Here is a 17,238-nt window from a genome sequence, read left to right on the forward strand (position 1 = left end):
TGGCATCACGGATGTCTCACCTTGTGCCTTGAATGTTGAGATACATTTTTTATTATTTTTTTATTGCTAAGGAGGGTGGACGAGCTCACAGCCCACTTGGCGTTAAGTGGTTACTGGAGCACATAGACATCTACAACGTAAATGCGCCACCCATTTTGAGATATAAGTTCCAAGATCTATCTAAATATAGTTACAACGGCTGCCCCACCATTCAAACCAAAACGCATTACTGCTTCACGGCAAAAATAGGCGGGGTGGTGGTAGCTACCCGTGCGGACTCAGAAGAGGTCCTACTACCAGTAATAACTCCAGTGTTGCTTCTAAACAGATTACGTAGGTATGTAATATATATATTATATGACAGCTGGTGATGTTGGATACCTACGATACGCATACCGTCAATAACCTTTCCGTACCTTAGGTAAGTTTTTATTGTCGCACGAGGAAGGATTTAATAACGGGTGAGGTACCGCGCCGTGACACGTGCGTTATTCGACATTTACACGGACTCGCAGCCAGGCAATCTAATAAGCAGCCCATAGCTCGGAGAAATAAAACTGTGATAAAACCGAATACCGTACGTCTTATTGTTTGTATTCAGGTATAAGAGCAATTAATCGTAGTTCTTGACTTAGTTTTAATTTGTTGATATTGTACTAGCTACATGTCATATCTGATGGAACGGAAAATACTTATACTGTTTGATCTCCGGTTTATTATCTTCCAATCTATTATTTACGATATTTCGGATAATTCACAGTATTCGAAGTATTCGATAGTAGGAACTGCAATAATAACTTTAATTTTGTCTAACGACTCACGTAAATCGCAGAAAGTTTAAGTAGGTTTAATCTGTAGTTAAAAACACGGTTATATGTCTTTTTGTTTTCTACGACTTAGGTACTGATATCTTTAGTAAGTATAATATGAAGTTAAGGAATTAATACCATTTTCATATATTTAAAATGGTTGGTTAATACTTACTATAAAACGTAATTGTCGGTCATGTTTTAAATTTAATTAAACTTCGAACTCATATCGCTCAACGAGACGGCATATTGACGTTGTCTATGTCTATATTGACGGATTTGAACATCGGTGTAGTCATTCTGTCGAATGAATACGCGTTGGACGTCCCATCCTTTTAAACTAGGGCGACTTCAAAATAGTAAGCTCTGAAAAGTATTTAAGTTTAATGAAAGAGCCAACAGCGTTCTTTTCTCTAACTCGATACATAGATTGATGATAGGATAGTCATGGGTTTTTTATACGAGCTACTGGAAAGGAAGATAATTTGGAATTCCAAATAAAACAATTCTTAAATTCAAATTTTATTGTTCTTTATGTGTACTTCTTTAAATTATTATATTTAAAATATTTAATTTAGTAACATTATTGAGTGCAAAAATAAGTTATGTATGTACTTATATTGAATCAGTGCTCTGAAAACACTACATTGGTGCCTTTAAAAACAGATGATATCCAAAAAAGTTATAAAGAGACATTTTTATTAATCATATATGGGAACACTCGTCAAAGCAATTTAATATTTTCAATTACTTTTTTATGTCAATATATTCGCTTTTTATCACACAGTCAAGGATAAACTATTTGATAAATGTGAGTTTTACAATTGTAATGTATATTCTTATTGTGTAATTACAGATATTTATAGGAAAAGCTCTTATAGACATAAGCTCCACTCATGTTACATATCTTAAAATTTATCAGATCTCTGGACTATTCGAATTTATTTAAAGTCCACACAATATTACAAGTAATATCTGTCTCAAAATACTCTGAACTACTTCTCAAGACACATCTTATCAACGGTAAATGTAATATTAAAATGCATCGAAATTTATATATAGATGAATCAGTTATAGCGAAATTTAAAGTTATTGTTATCGTCGGTGGTATTAATTCTGAGAATTTTTCACAACTATATCACGAAGTCCACATGCATTCATACTAAGGATATTTACTAATGATAAAATAAATAGGGTATTAACATACATTTTAATAACATGAAAATAATCTGATAATTTCAACAATGTTAAATTAATCAACAAACACGATAACATTATGTTTCGTTTTATATAACGTAACGTCTTTTACAACAAATAAATATTAATACTTTTCGAGAGTTTATTTATAAACGAGACAAAGAACTACATATATCGCATTAATTACATTGGTAACTACAGTAAATTTCAGTGAAACTTGACAATTACATGAAATTCAAATACAACCAGAACCGTAAATATCACTCGAATGGTATGAGTACTAATAGTTGTCTGAAAACTTACAATCTAGGATTATTTAGTGTAAAATTTTAAAAGAAAGTTTTTATTTTAAATGCTGTTTTTATACCTATTTAATTCTTATTTCCGATGTTCTTATAAATTCTCACAAATGGCTTTAATATAAATTTGACATTTAATTTGAGATACATTTTAAAAATTAATTTCAATACAATGCGTCAAATGAACATGTACACTTTAGTTTTAATCATCAAAAGTTTTATAGAAATGTGAGTTCCACTCATTATTCGATTATATTCGAAGAATAGCTACATAATCTCTAGATCAGTGCTTGGATATTATTAACCTAGTGATATTCATTGTCCATTAAAATTTAAGAATTTGGTCGTGAAATATTCTAAGGAGAAATATACAATAGGCTACGGAACAAAGGCCTCCGATATAGTATGTACACACAAACACTATCTATACGATATCATAATATGATTAAAGTTTAGGCTTAACATATAATAGTTCGCCTAATTGTTATCAAGAATATTTCATTCATTTATCGCGAAGACAGATGAACTACGAGTATTCAGATTCATTTGTTATTTTAAATACGACTATAATTGAGTCGACTATTATCAAAGCCGGCAATGTGACTTTTGGACAATTATTGGTAAATCAGAAAAACGAATTATTGACTTTGTATTCCATTGGCAGTCACAAAACTCTTCTGAACGACATCTTAGATAAATAACAGGTTAAGTATTAACCTTTATTTAATGCAGGTTTTGAACCGTATTCTTTGAAGGAGACGATTATATTCAAATAAATCTGTATTGACATATCAATAACATTTTTTTATCCAAATGCACAGATTGCCACCTTTGATAATAGACGACTCAATTGTCCTAAGGTTAGTGAATAAATATAATATACTGTGAAGCTTCTAAAATGTCGCTAAATCGCGTAACTAGTTACATGTATAAATAGTGAGTAGAGTTTGTCTCGTTTGTTTTATCGGCAAGGGGCGCTAGGGGCAAAGGAAAGCCATCATTATTTCAGTAAGTACACACGCGACGTTCTATAGCACGGAACGATCATAAAATTCGTAACGTATATCGATCGAAGAGGTTTTGTCTAAATTAAGATCTAATTCCATTAATCTCACAACTCAGATTTCATTTCATTCAATTCAAAATCATTAACCTAACGACTACATAATTAACCTACACATTAATTAAGAAATTCACAAAACATCTTTAGGGTACAATGTTTACTCTTACGATAAAATAACTATCTTTTTACATTACGATCGAAATTCTCACAGCTTTGTCTTTCATTGTTCGCTCTACAGCGAGTAGTACCTACGAGTAAATTCGTTAAACACTAAATTATTACTACACATAGAAGTATAGACATAAATAGTCGTAAACAACAATAACTTGTCCTACTTGTGAACAGCTAGACAACAAATAAATCGAACATTATTGGATACGATAATAAATAACAATAGACAGAAAGGGCGAGTGGAAGCCTCCCATTGTCGAAAGATTTAGTTGCTAAGCGTCCCTACGATAAGTACTCTCCACTGATATGAACGTTTACAAATAGTTTCAGAGCTTCGATCGCGGAAATAAACAAGGTAAAATACCGAAAGGAAAAAAATGTTTTCTTTTGTTATTTTAAAGCCAGTGAATCCTATTTTATAAAGCTGTTCGACTATAAATTAGCAGATATGGTGAATTCCATTACTTGGGGCTATTCCTACTTCCCAGACATCCATTAATAAACAACTAAATTCTCACTTCATATTTCTAGCTCAGTCAGCCTCTAATTTTTATACCCAATAGTACCGGTTGTCGTTGTTATATTAGCAGAAGTTAATACGTACCTATTTCTGACGCTAAAAACTCATGCGTTTCGTTTTGATGAGAATGCAGACACTTTCACAATGACATTGTTACTTCAGATGTTATTCGAGCATTGAGAACCTAATGTGGACGAATTCAGCGGTTTCCGCCATTAATTCTACTTTAGAGTTGCAATAGCAAGGAGTTGACGGGTTTATCTCAAACAATTCCTCGCGGAACCTGCGACCGTCTAATCTTAAGGATATACGATAAAAACAAGCCAGCAAAGAAATGAAGGTTAATAGTTAACTTTTTCTTACTTCTTAAGCACTTGAAATAAGGTTAAAAGACAGAAAATAGATGTTTATTTTTTCACAAGACTAAGATTTTACACGAACGTAAAAAATACTATACACAATTTCAGGAGTTATTGCTAAATAAAATTTAATAACGTTATACATTTATAACAATTTCATAGAGTCGTTAATTACATACTAATTGTCAAAGTGAAGTGAAGTTTTCAGAAAATGGTCCTATATTTTATTTATAAATTTATAAGTTATTAGTATCTGGTGCCATTTTTCTGTGAATATAGAATATATGTAAAGATAGAGAATCAAAAATTCTTAGAATTACATGTAACTATATCGATTTGAATACAACAGTGAGTGTATGAGTGTCTAATCTGAAAAATACTTGCATAAACTTTAAGATCATAAAATAGGGATTTGTTCCTAAGCATCCATTAAATGTTTTATCAATTGCCACGTCACGATTACTGCAGAAAAAAAAAATCTACTAATTACACACGAATGCCATAATGAAATTAAGCTAATGTTTAAGACGATCTACATCAATTTTAAGTGGATCCAATCTATTTTAATATTTAAGCGCGATTAAGTATCTTCTATATTTGGAGCATTCATTATGAAAAAACAATTGATTGGATTCTACATAAAATACTTTGGTTTATGATAAAAATGCACGAAGAATGATAAAAATGCACGAAGAAAGGTCTCTTCGTTACCGACGATTAATATATTAAGAACCCATTAAACCCACTCAATCTCTACTCAGATGAGAAGCGTTCAAATTTGATGAATAATAAGATGCAGAACATTACCTATTTGTAAATTGATGCAAGCGAGCCCTAGACGGCATAAAAGTTTTAAAATGAATAATCCAAATTCGTAATTATTGTAACAAACGAATTACTTAGATGTTTGAATCGTTAACCTTAACTGATTTATTAGCTCATTGAAATATGCTCTTAATAATTAATTCGAAGTATGTAGTATAATTATAAGTACATTAATTGGAAATATTTAAATGACAAACAATGAAGCTCCTATGTAAGTAACAAAACATATTCATATAATCGAAATATCCCTGTGGATAGACAGTCGACTAATCTTTACTTAGTAGACACCGTAAGTGGAGTAACGTTACTCACGGTGACATTTGAGGTCGTGAATGGTTAGTGACTGTTTTCGGAACTTCCTCGTTCAAACAGCAGTTTCTAAGTCTTCGGACACTAATTGGAAATGTTCTTGACCTGAAATATACATACGTTTCTATAGTAAAATGGGAATCACGGCTTCAGATCCTTTTCACATTCCATTCTTGGAATGAGTTCAGCGTGTACCTTTCCATTTTTTATTATAGCTTTTTAATCGTTTTATGCTAAGAATTTACAAAGAAAAGTTCAGTTATTTAAAAAAAATATTTCGCTTTGTCGAGAGCATCGCGATGGAATCGTTCAAATAAGCGTCTCATACGCCTCAGTAGACACAGTAAACACAATTGTAAATCGATAACGTTTGTTAAAAAGTATTGCCAAAATCTCCAGTTTCTGTTCTGTATAATGTACACATTAGGCTTTATTACATTGGGCTGCGTTAGCCTTTTATAATGAATTCAGGTAGACCTCAAAATAATGTTAGTGAACCAGATAGATTACATAAAAAAACTTTGTGAGTGTCGATTATTTTCAATAATTAGATTTTAAGTTTTTAAATACATTGTTATGTTATGCAGTGAGCAATTAACGAAACTGAAGATATAATATATTATGGCAAGATCATTTTATCGAAATTTGAGCTTTTTGGATAGGTCGAGTGAGGTCTAGAGAAGCCCTAAAAATATTAGGCACTACGAGGCACCGGATGATGAAAGAGCTACTGAATTTCTGAAAGCCTCCAGAATTTATTTAATTTTTTGTTTGATGAATAGGAAATGCCATAGATATAGGCTAGAAGGCTGGTAGTATACTATTCTAAAAGGACGATAGTACCCGTTTGAGGCACTATAGTCTTTAGTTTAACTTATAAACCATGTACACTAAAACCAGCCTTAGTGTCGAAATGCGGCATCGTAACGAGGTCGCTCGCAATAGGCCTTTTCAAAAGAATCAATGACATTCAGAGAACAATAGAGAGGACATGTTCGGAATTTTCCAGAGCTCCCAATCAGTAGTGAAAAATTCGTAGGAAAACCATAGTAAACGACATAGCCCGAACGATCGGAAAGTTGAAATGGGGGTGGGCAGGTCACATTGTTCACAGAACAGAAGGCCATTGGGGTCCGAAACATCTCGAGTGGCGACCGAGCACTAGAAAACGCAACCTGGTTAAGCCCTCCATAAATTGGACCGATGGCCTAATGAAGGTAGCAGAATTTTTCAGATGCAGGTAGTGACCTTAGATGATGTCCAGCAGCAGACGGCGATGGTGATCATATTTTATGCTTATTCTAGACTTTAATGTTTAATCTATATCTAAATTTGCTCAATGTATCTGTAGTTAAATGAAAATAATAAACCCTTGCCTGACATTCATTGTCACACTTTTCTCTTTGTGTAAATATTTAATGTATTTTTTGTGAATAATAAAGGAATAAATATATATAAACAAATATAAACATATATAACTATATTTATATAAATTGTTTGTATTAGTAAAAAATATAACATTCCTTTAATTCCAATCAGCTAGTTAATTACATACATGCACATTTTCGCGTGTACAAAATAAACGACAGAACTTTAGGGTAGATAATTCCCGAGAGGGAACACGAGAGGATTAAAATTACGAACAATGTGTTTTACAGTGCGGCTTGACTCACAAGTTGCAACTACCTCTCTCCTCTCTACCCTAAAATAGAGAATGAAATGACTATGCTGTTTGGTATTTATTAAAAAATCTCATCAAAACTATCTCGCGGTGATGAACGGGAAGGGCAGGAAAGCTTACTTTCAAGGTAGGCGGCGAGGTCGTGATCGTCGGCCCGAAGCGCGAGATGCCGCGGCGTCAGACCTGCGTGGTCGGCGCGCGTCAGAGAAGCACCGCCTGCTACCAGCATACAGCAGACCGCGCGACGTCGATGCGCCGCCGCCTTGTGCAGAGCTGTCTGACCGCGTTCGTTGTCTCTCATGTTCAATATGGCGGTGGGAGCGCACGCTATCAGATATTTAATTATCTCTTTGTTCCCGTATCGGGCTGCAATATGCAATGCTGTCTGTCCGCTGGCATCGATCGAGAGTAACGAGTAGCCGGCCGCATGAAGCTCTTTCATCTTTAAACAAATTATAATTACGTATGACCGGTATGCCCCTTTACAAGATTAGAATCTCCGTACTGTGTAATTATTAATTTTGAGAGCTGCGTAAATCTATTTTGGGTCTGCACAATAATGGTAGGCACAAATTTTTAAGCATAAAAAATGACAGGTAAGTATGCTTAACAAAATTCTTATTTAAAGCAAGGCTTCTTATTTTTCATAAAGAAGCTTTTTAGATTCCGTTGATTTACGAATTTATATTTTCCTGCTGACATGGACAAATTTTTCTTGCAGATGAACGAATATCCCATTAAAAATCAATCGACAAATGATTACTAATTTTTAATTAACCGACATAGCGCGCTATGATGTTATGTTCAATTCAATAAGACAAACTTCACGGTGATATACGAGTATAAATGACAAACTTCAGCAAATTAGTTGATACATAAAATACGAACTTCAGCCAACTCCAAATATACCGAATCAAAGACCTCACGCTTTCTACTTCCCAATTAGACTGTTCTTGAAGGGTCGCAATCAATATTTGAGTGCAATAAATGAGAACAGACGTGATTACAACCTAGTTAACTGATGCAAAGTTGAGTAGGCTTGTAAAGTCTTTCGTAAGACAAAATATTGGAGGTGATTGAATGCTTAGATTGATTAGTTCCTTATCTTCGGTTTTTTTTTGATTGAGTACAATATGAATGCATATTAGAATTAATTATAATACAAATTGAAGTACTCAAACTATATTCTTGCTTTGATCAACAAGGATTTTTGTTGGTCGAAACGTTTTTGATATGATATAATATACATTTATTATTTGACAAAAATTCTGCACAATAAAACAGTGGCGTTTTAGTACATCTATTTTCGATGATAATAATTAATTTTTTGCGAACTAAATGAACGGACAAAATTTAAATTAGATAGTAGTATTAGAGATTTTTTTAAATATACTTTGAAGATATAACGGTGTTTTTTTATTATTATTTCCGACCTTTCTGTAACCACGAAAACTGTAAAATATTCGAGCATTTTAATTATGAATAAGACTCGCGAAAATCTAAGCAAATACCATATACATTTACGAAAATTCAGTTATTCAATTTGAAACAGCTTATTATCATTCTTACCAGTTTCAAATCGCCCACTTTCGCTGCTTTTAATAGTGCGTCGGATGTTTTTTCTAACAAATTTCTGAAACAAAACGTAAGTTGAATTCCCTTGATTTTGAAACTTCTCATGTTATAATTTCATACAGATTTTAGAAATCTTAGCATTGCGGGTTTGATTTACTCCTCGAAATCTCAATTTCCTGATTGGTGGATAACACTTTTCTGCAAGATTCTCTGCGTTCCCGTTTGAAGAGTAGGGCAACCGTTGTACCAAAATAATTTGAATTTCAATCTTATGCCATCATATTCAATCAAAGTAGTTTTCATCATCTAATAATAATAAAAAACAAATTTAAAAATACTGTTTAAATTAATTATATAGAAATAATGTATTATTGTTATATGTAGTTTATTATATCTCACCTATAGCCAAAGACCTCTTGGTCAAGTCCAAAGAGTTTCTCATGAATGCTGCATGCAATAGAAGAAAGAAGAGATAGAGTGCAGATTAGAGTGGCGAGTGTGCCTCGTGCTTTAGTAGTCAAACCTGTGCGGTCACCTAACGACATATTAATCACACTCTGTTATCTATCGTCCCTACAATGTGTACACACTAACTATTTAAAGGCTCAGAACAAACGTGAGAAGAGAAATACTACAAGTTTGCTCATTACGTTCCTAACTTTACAAAATTGGGTGAATCACTCACTCTCCAACACTATAGTTTTGATCGCTTTGACATTGTTCTGTAGGGTTTCAACATATAATAAGTTCACACGAACAGGTTCGTTTTGAATTCATTATCGAGTCCGAAGATACATCAATACATTTCATTAACTGTTTGTGACAATGTCAAAGCCATCAAAACGGCTACGGAAACACTCAGAAGTAGATGTTGTGGTAGAATAAAAACGGAAAGACTTACGTTTTGAATCGGGCGATGGACTCGCGTGTTGGTCGAATATCTTTGGCTGGTGGGCTGGTACACAACGGCGGAGAGTTAGGCTCTTGGGTCAGCACAGGAACTTTAGGGGGAGATGGGGGTATTGTCTTTGGTGTTGGAGGAGCAGAGGTTTTAGTTGCAGGAGCCGAGACAGAGTATATGGGGGGAGGGGTCTGCGGGGTCAATTGGTCTTCTGACGTTCTCGCGGGACTACCAAAACCGGATTCGCTAGTAAAAATGAAACATCGAAATAGTCAAACTTATTTTCCTTCGTTTATACAACAAAATCTAGCCAGTGCCAAGAATATTGCGATTCACGTTGATTGTCAGCAGGGAGTCGAGCAAAAATCCCCCAAAGACGTATGTATGTACATAGCTTAAATCGTTTTCATATCAGTCGGTATTCCGAAGCTATAACTAGAACAAACTTAAATTGTGAGAATAAAATCAAGAAGGGACACAATTTCCGCGGCCTTGATAGAAACCATTAAAATCTCAGATTTTTGTTGCAAACTTTATGTAGATTGCATTCACCCGTGCGCCCATTTCAGGCCTGTGTTGAAGCGAACAAAAACGCGTTGGACTATAGTGCGTTATTCACGGTACGAGTTGAATGGCGTCGAGCTATTCAGTGAATAGTGCCGCAAGCTATTTCCGAGTCCCCTATTCAAGTGGAACCGAGTCTAATACAAGGTCACATTGCTGTGGATACATCGCTTGGGAAATAGAGCTTCTTCTTATTCTGGTTTGTTATTAAGAAATTTCTTTGTTCCTATTTTTCCCCATTGTAAGGAAATACTAGACCAACTTCGTAGTGGCAGTTATACTACTTTTGCTACCGGAACCCATAGATAGACATGGATACCGTCACCCAGCTTGAGTTATGAAATTAAGTCTCGATTGAATTGTATGTTGATTATAATTACATCACATATGTGTTGAAAACAAGCGGAAATCATTCGAAATTGCAAATATCACTATCATATCATAATTTATCAATTGAACATAATTTAAAAATGCTCTTTACTAAGCAGAAACAAGGCAAGGCAAACGCGTTTAGTCAATATTGAAAATCTTCTCTGTTATAAACGTAGCTAATGACTAGCCAAATCGCTTTCAAATATTTTTCAAACAGGTGTCTCTCGTGCTCGTGTCATGTTGAGCCATCTTAAACCATATAGTGTTTCAAAATAAAGATAGGCTAATATTTAATATACGTACGTATAATAGTCGATTTATCGCAATCATATTATGGTCTCCATCAGATCAAATAATTCATAGCAAAGAGGGTGAAGAATTTGAATTTTGTTATCGATAAATTGTAGTCTTTTTTTAAACATGTCAATGTGAATGTCATGTTTTTGTATTGTACTATAAAATACCTAGGTACATACCTAGCATGAGATTCTGGTACATCCAGCGAAACTCCGGCACTGGGCGTATCAACACTTTGTGAGATATCCAATGACACGGACAATCCGGTAGTTGTATCCAGAGAAACTGAGGGGCCGGTTCTGTCCAGTGAGGCAGTAGTGTCTGGCTGAGCTGTGGTTTCGGTGTCGGGCGTGTGTGGCGCCGCATCGAGTATGTAAATGTTCTCATGTCCAATATCTGCTGGGAAATGAAGATTCTCCTGGGCTTTGTCGATTCTAAAAAATCGTTCTGCTGTTACGGCTGAAAAAAGTAGCTTGCGTTATTTTATACAACTATCTACGTTCTGCTTCAAACATACGTACGCGTAAGGAAACAATTATGTTGAATCACTAAAACATCTTTGAACTCGTTTAAGAAATTAAATGAGTAATTATAATTAAAATCTATCACCAAACAGAAAAAATCAGACAATAAAACTGTACCGCGTTATCAACAATCTCACTCTCTCTGCCCGTGTTCAGCAGTGGGATGTAGTCCATATTTTTTCCCAGGATTTTAACTTTTCCGTAGCGAATTTCGTCAACAATTACTACAGGTTTGGCCGTGAGTACGTAGCCGACAGAGCAACTATAAGATTCATAACATTATTTGGTATGTAGCTTCTAAAAGTATAAAAATAATTTCAAAACAACCTTTAAATCACTGCTATTTTTTTGAAACTTTCATTTTTAATGTAAAATATCTTACACCAAATCAAACTCTGTACTACTTATGTTCTATTAAGTCGTGGTCAATTACCATATTTCTATTTTTATTACTATCATTCTATTTACGGATGTTTCACTGAATTTACTCTTATGTTAAGTAGTATATGTACTAATGATTGTACATATATGAAAACAACAATATTTGGACTATCGGTCTGCCGAGGAATGAAAACCACTCGGTTAAATCTCATTTCTCTTGGGTAATAGATACCCCTATACGAAGTAAAAAAAAATTGGAGGTAATTTAAGTAGTTTCCGAATTATGAAAAAATATACATATAAAAATATACAAAATGTGCATACTTTTTGTAACTAAGGACATGCTTCGGTTTTAACTATGGTTTGGGTGTACAAAAAAAAAAACAAAAATCGCTCAACATAAATAAAATAGTATTAATTAATCGTATCGTCGTACATATCCCGTCTGTCATATTTATATCATTTTTTTTTTAACTGTCATAGTAAGATAAAGTATTTTCGTGTAACCTTTTTTAAATAACAGAAAATTTATCTTCATTATTGATGTCAACGTTTCGAATGATTTATGGATGTCTAAAAGTTTTACAATACATTACAATATTCGTTTTGAACACAAAAATATAAAATTTTAATAGTTGGGTATCTCTTCTCTACGAGTACATTGTTACGATGTATTTTATTTTTAAACTTGTACTTTTTTGTATAAATTTAAACTTGATGAGTCCACAATGAGACTTAAGAGCTCATGTCTCAAAATGGGTGGCGATTACATATTGTTGTTTAAGGCCTTCCACAGCCATTTAAAAGGTTATTAGCGCATTCACTCGCATATGAAAAAAACCATATAAGATATAGGGGCTTAGTCAATGGCTTTCTACAATTGGTATCAAACATCAAAACGTTCGATTGAAGTATTCATTCAACCAAACAGTTTTGCGAGAATTTCGGTAAATCAGCCAATGATTTTAAAGTTACATTTTACCGTATTCTGACACGTACAAGATGGATATATTTTAACTATTTCTTAAACTACAGGAACATCAAAACTGTGTATAAATCTTTCCTATTCAGTCTCAAATAGCTTCCGATCAATAACTTTCCGTGTGTGTATCTTTGCAGTTAAATTGAGCTCGTTTCAGATCCGCGAACAGATTCCATTTATAGCATCCAGTGTGCTTCTGCGCGGAATTATAGTGAAGATGTTTTATCAGGAATATTATCTGGTATTCATAACTTCTTAGAGTTTACTTTGGATGCGTCGAGGCTTTGAATAGCACCCTATCTCTTCCCGTGAGTGTCGTGAGATTCGACTAAGCGATTCACCGGAGAATCGGCAGCAGCGTACCTCGATCCAGCTGACATTTACTGGTGGTGGGATATATTCTGAGACTGCGTGAGTAGGTACCAGCATGGTACTTATTTCTGTCGCGGAGCAATTATGTAATCCGATTGAGCGGTGTGACTGCCGTTATCGTATTTCATTTATGCACGCAATGTATAAAATAATCTTCGTTGCCTTCATTCTCCGATGCATTTCATCTTTTGCGTCAAACGCAATTTGAAGTATTCCACAAACTTAATTGAAATCATTTGAACATTAAAATCAATAATAAACAAACCTTCTTTTGTATTACAAAATCTTAGTAGCCACAAGTAAACCGCCGCATCGAGTCTAGGCTAAAGCTCTTTAAATGAACATTTGTACGATCGCTTTAGAAGGCCTTTATTGTCGAGGCTGTATTTTAGATAGGTAGGTATTAGATAGTGCACACTTAATGCTATCAAACGGCACTCGTCCCTTGTGACTGGGAAAAGCACTTTAAGTGCCCGCCGGCCTCCACTATTATAGCAAGTACACCGAAATGCCTCAAATAAAACATGTACCGAATTTATAATAATGCAATTCTTTTCTTCAACCAATTTTATTTTGCTATGTAATATTTTGCTTACTATAAAATTACAGGTTCTTTGTAAAGGAATGTTTGCCTGATCTATATATTAACTTAAAAAAAAAAAACAATTTTGTAGTAATTATTTAAATTGAGTACTTAAATAGATATATGAATTTTTCCATCTCGTGATCGAATAACTTTAAGCTTTAGAACTCTGAACAGTGATCGTCAGATCATGGAAAAAATTATTTAGCTCTTTTATTAAATGAAGATAATGGTATAATGAAGATAATGGAACGTGCTTTAGACAGGATGTACTTACAGTCAACAAACCACCAGTCAACAAGGTTGGAGTACTGTTGAGATTCTTTGATCATGTTTTGAATGAGGGTACGTATTTGCTCCAAGTCAGTTGCGGGATTCACATCAAAAGAGCCCACACGTTCGGCTAAAACAAAATTATTATTGTCGTTGTCGTTTTGTTGTCAATTTATTTATCATTCATAGTTTAAATAAAGAACGAAGAAATATCCAACAAATTTCAATGTCAAAATCCTGAACATATAACTTTTTTCGTATACCTATTCAATTTCGAAAATGATGTTTGTAAATGCGATATAATATTCGCATTTTAAAAAATGGATATATAGGAAAATCATGAAAAATCCTCGTTTTTTTTTTTTTATCGAGTGTTTACCGGACCCCACTGACCGGTGTAAGCCACTGCCTTTCCCGAGAGATAATTGTAGTCTCAACTGAACTGTATTGTATAATACTTAAGCTGGAATAAAAGAATCGAAGCAGAAATCAGGCAGCATGGATTTGTGTAGTGTCACACTTTATCATCATTACTTAGGCAGATTTATAACATTTGTTGGTTCGATTTTATTACAGGATCCACTTTTTAATAGAGGGTCTCGTTCACCAGGCGTTGTGTGCGTTTACTTAGAAAAAATTGTAATAATTGTAGAATCTTAACACCGTGGATAGTGACATCACTAGATACCAGTACCACGAGCGTCTTTCATAGTAGGTAGGTCCCAGACGCCTGCCCTCTTTTGGAATGGTAGACCTCATTTCAAATATTATTATATTGAACTGTACAATAACCGTACAACAACAGAACCGTACAAATAAGCAATTTTCATCAAAAGATCTACAATATCTCAATTTGTACAACATGTCTATCTATAAAGGCAAATCCAGTACTAATGATCGTCACGTCATCTACATAATCGCATTAACGAAAGCGGAGGAAAATCTTTAACAGAAATTAATTCCGTCATGTAATTGTCTAACTCAATTTAGGTGGGTGATGTTAAAAGCTAGAAGGCAATAAACAACATAATTAGATTTCGTGAACTTGATATAATTTTGAATATATTCCTTTTGAGCGTTTAATAAAACTTGATAAGGAGGAATGGATCTGATCACTGAAGATGATCACTTTTGTATCTTTTTCGAAATGACACCTATCATAGGTCAATTTAAATGTGTTAACTTAGCACGAACGCATATGACAGGAACAAAGAAAAAATATTCATTACTCGTCTATCAAACTGTCAAAATATCTCTGTGAATATTCAGAGCAATATTTGACATGTTTGAACGTTTATTGAAAAAATAAAAATTTAAGGTACCAATTTTCCTAAAGAAATGTGTACTTAACTTCACATAACTTCACGAATATCTTCCACGATGAAGGAATAACACTGTATAGTAAAAATCAAACGCGCAAAAGTTTTTGCATAATGACTGCTGGTAGGGCTTTTTATATCGGTACAACCGCCCTACCTATTTCTGCCGCGAAGTAATAATGCGTGGGTATATATAATATAGCTGTGCTATTAAGGAAATGAGACTTAGAACTCATGCCTCAAGTTGGGTGGCGGAATTTACGTTATTGATGTCTATGGACTCCTGTAACCACTCAGCACTAATTGGGTCGTGATCTCGTCCACCCATTCTAACTAATAAAAATATCATTAAAATTCCATAAAACTGTATCAATGTTCATATTTTTCTAACACAATATTATGTAACTGGTTCAATTGTTTTTTAACTATCTACCCGATTTGTCTAATGCTAAAACCATATTCGAGTGTTGACTTTGTCATATTTATTAAGTACAGATTTCCACTTGTTTAGTAGAATAATGGTATGTTAAATTACCTGTCTTGGCGAGTAGTTCCTTGTCATAATGATGCCTTTCGTAGTCGGCCATAGTAATGAGATTCACTGTCAGCGTTAGTTTGTCTAATGTTGTTTGACTGCAACAAAATAGCTGATTATAATAAAGGATATTGAAGTTTCTACGTTAGGTACGTACCGGTAGCTGATAAACGTTATTTAAATTGTAATTTGCGTAATTACTGGTGGTAGGACCTCTTGTGAGTCCGCGCGGGTGGGTACCATCGCCCTGCCTATTTCTGCCGTGAAGCAGTAATGCGTTTCGGTTTGAAGGGTTGGGCAGCCGTTGTAACTATACTGAGACCTTAGAACTTATATCTAAAGGTGGGTGGCGCATTTACGTTGTGGATGTCTATGGGCTCCAGTAACCACTTAACACCAGGTGGGCTGTGAGCTCATCCACCCATCTAAAATAAAAAATATATTTTTTTAAATGACTATAGATTTTGATGAATATAAAATTTACGGCTTCAAAATTACACTCCTTCTAAAATATGCATGAATATCCAACGCTTTTTCGAATGATATCCCAATAAATAACCCGGACATCACGTCAATTTTATGATACACTCGTACAATAAATACTGTAGCAAAGTATACAGGAATTGCTTCGTTTTATAAATTTATGACATCGATAGTCAATGACTAATAACCCCTTAGGGTGACACGCAAGGATTATTAAACTACATAGTTGCTTATTTTTTTTAATAATACAGACTGACTTTAGGTGTACAGTTGTTTTACGAGAATATCTGACGGATAAAAGGGTGTATCGCATTAAATTACGTTCGTTGCTGAGTAATTAAAAATATTTTGAACTGCTGAGTTTCCAAGAATATCAAGAAAGTGAACTGAAATCCACAGAAAATAACGATTTAGTAAAACTAAAAACATTTGTATACAAGTTATAGGTTCATTAGAATCTCTCTATTTGCAATAGCTGCGTTGCTTTCAATTTAATTGAGACCATCGATATTTGACAGATGCCTGAATCTCCCTTACGTCACACATCTCCGGCGTGACAGCTCTGCATACATGGACTGCTCACGGTACTGACGCAGCATTCAAGCTAAGTCTCGACTCACCGCAGACTTCGAGCAGCACTGGCACTTGCAAGCTAATCTCAGCACGGACAACGCTAACTTAATGACACGACCTCCGGTCTCGGAGGGGAGTGATATGACGGGTAACCATCATACAAACACAAGATAATTGACGTGATAAGCGTGCATATCGTCTTTGCAAATTTGAAATCTCCTTCATAATTGTAAGTTTTCGAGAAAATGTAATAAAACTACGTCTTGAAAAA

General features: G+C 34.2%; 1 protein-coding gene across 8 annotated transcripts in view; it reads right to left on the bottom strand.

Annotated features, from left to right (window-relative positions):
- Window positions 1-1,315: 1,315 nt before the first annotated feature.
- rdgA (retinal degeneration A) overlaps window positions 1,316-17,238 on the bottom strand; it is a 164,464-nt gene continuing 148,541 nt past the window's right edge. For 5 of the 8 annotated variants that reach the window (XM_089732654.1, XM_089732652.1, XM_089732653.1 and 2 more), the window contains 8 exons: window positions 15,912-16,009; window positions 14,062-14,187; window positions 11,122-11,401; window positions 9,710-9,955; window positions 9,208-9,255; window positions 8,803-8,866; window positions 7,354-7,675; window positions 1,316-5,657 (listed from right to left, as the gene is read on the bottom strand). In XM_089732654.1, coding sequence (XP_089588780.1) covers window positions 5,608-5,657; window positions 7,354-7,675; window positions 8,803-8,866; window positions 9,208-9,255; window positions 9,710-9,955; window positions 11,122-11,401; window positions 14,062-14,187; window positions 15,912-16,009 — 1,234 coding nt within the window. In that variant the 3' untranslated portion in view covers window positions 1,316-5,607. Of the gene's footprint in view, window positions 5,658-7,353; window positions 7,676-8,802; window positions 8,867-9,207; window positions 9,344-9,709; window positions 9,956-11,121; window positions 11,402-14,061; window positions 14,188-15,911; window positions 16,010-17,238 lie in introns of those variants that run through there. The other 3 variants (XR_016324141.1, XM_089732655.1, XM_089732657.1) reach the window with 3 other exon arrangements.

The sequence above is a fragment of the Bombyx mandarina genome, chromosome 13 (assembly GCF_030267445.1).
Source record: "Bombyx mandarina strain Sakado chromosome 13, ASM3026744v2".
Lineage (NCBI taxonomy): Eukaryota > Metazoa > Arthropoda > Insecta > Lepidoptera > Bombycidae > Bombyx > Bombyx mandarina.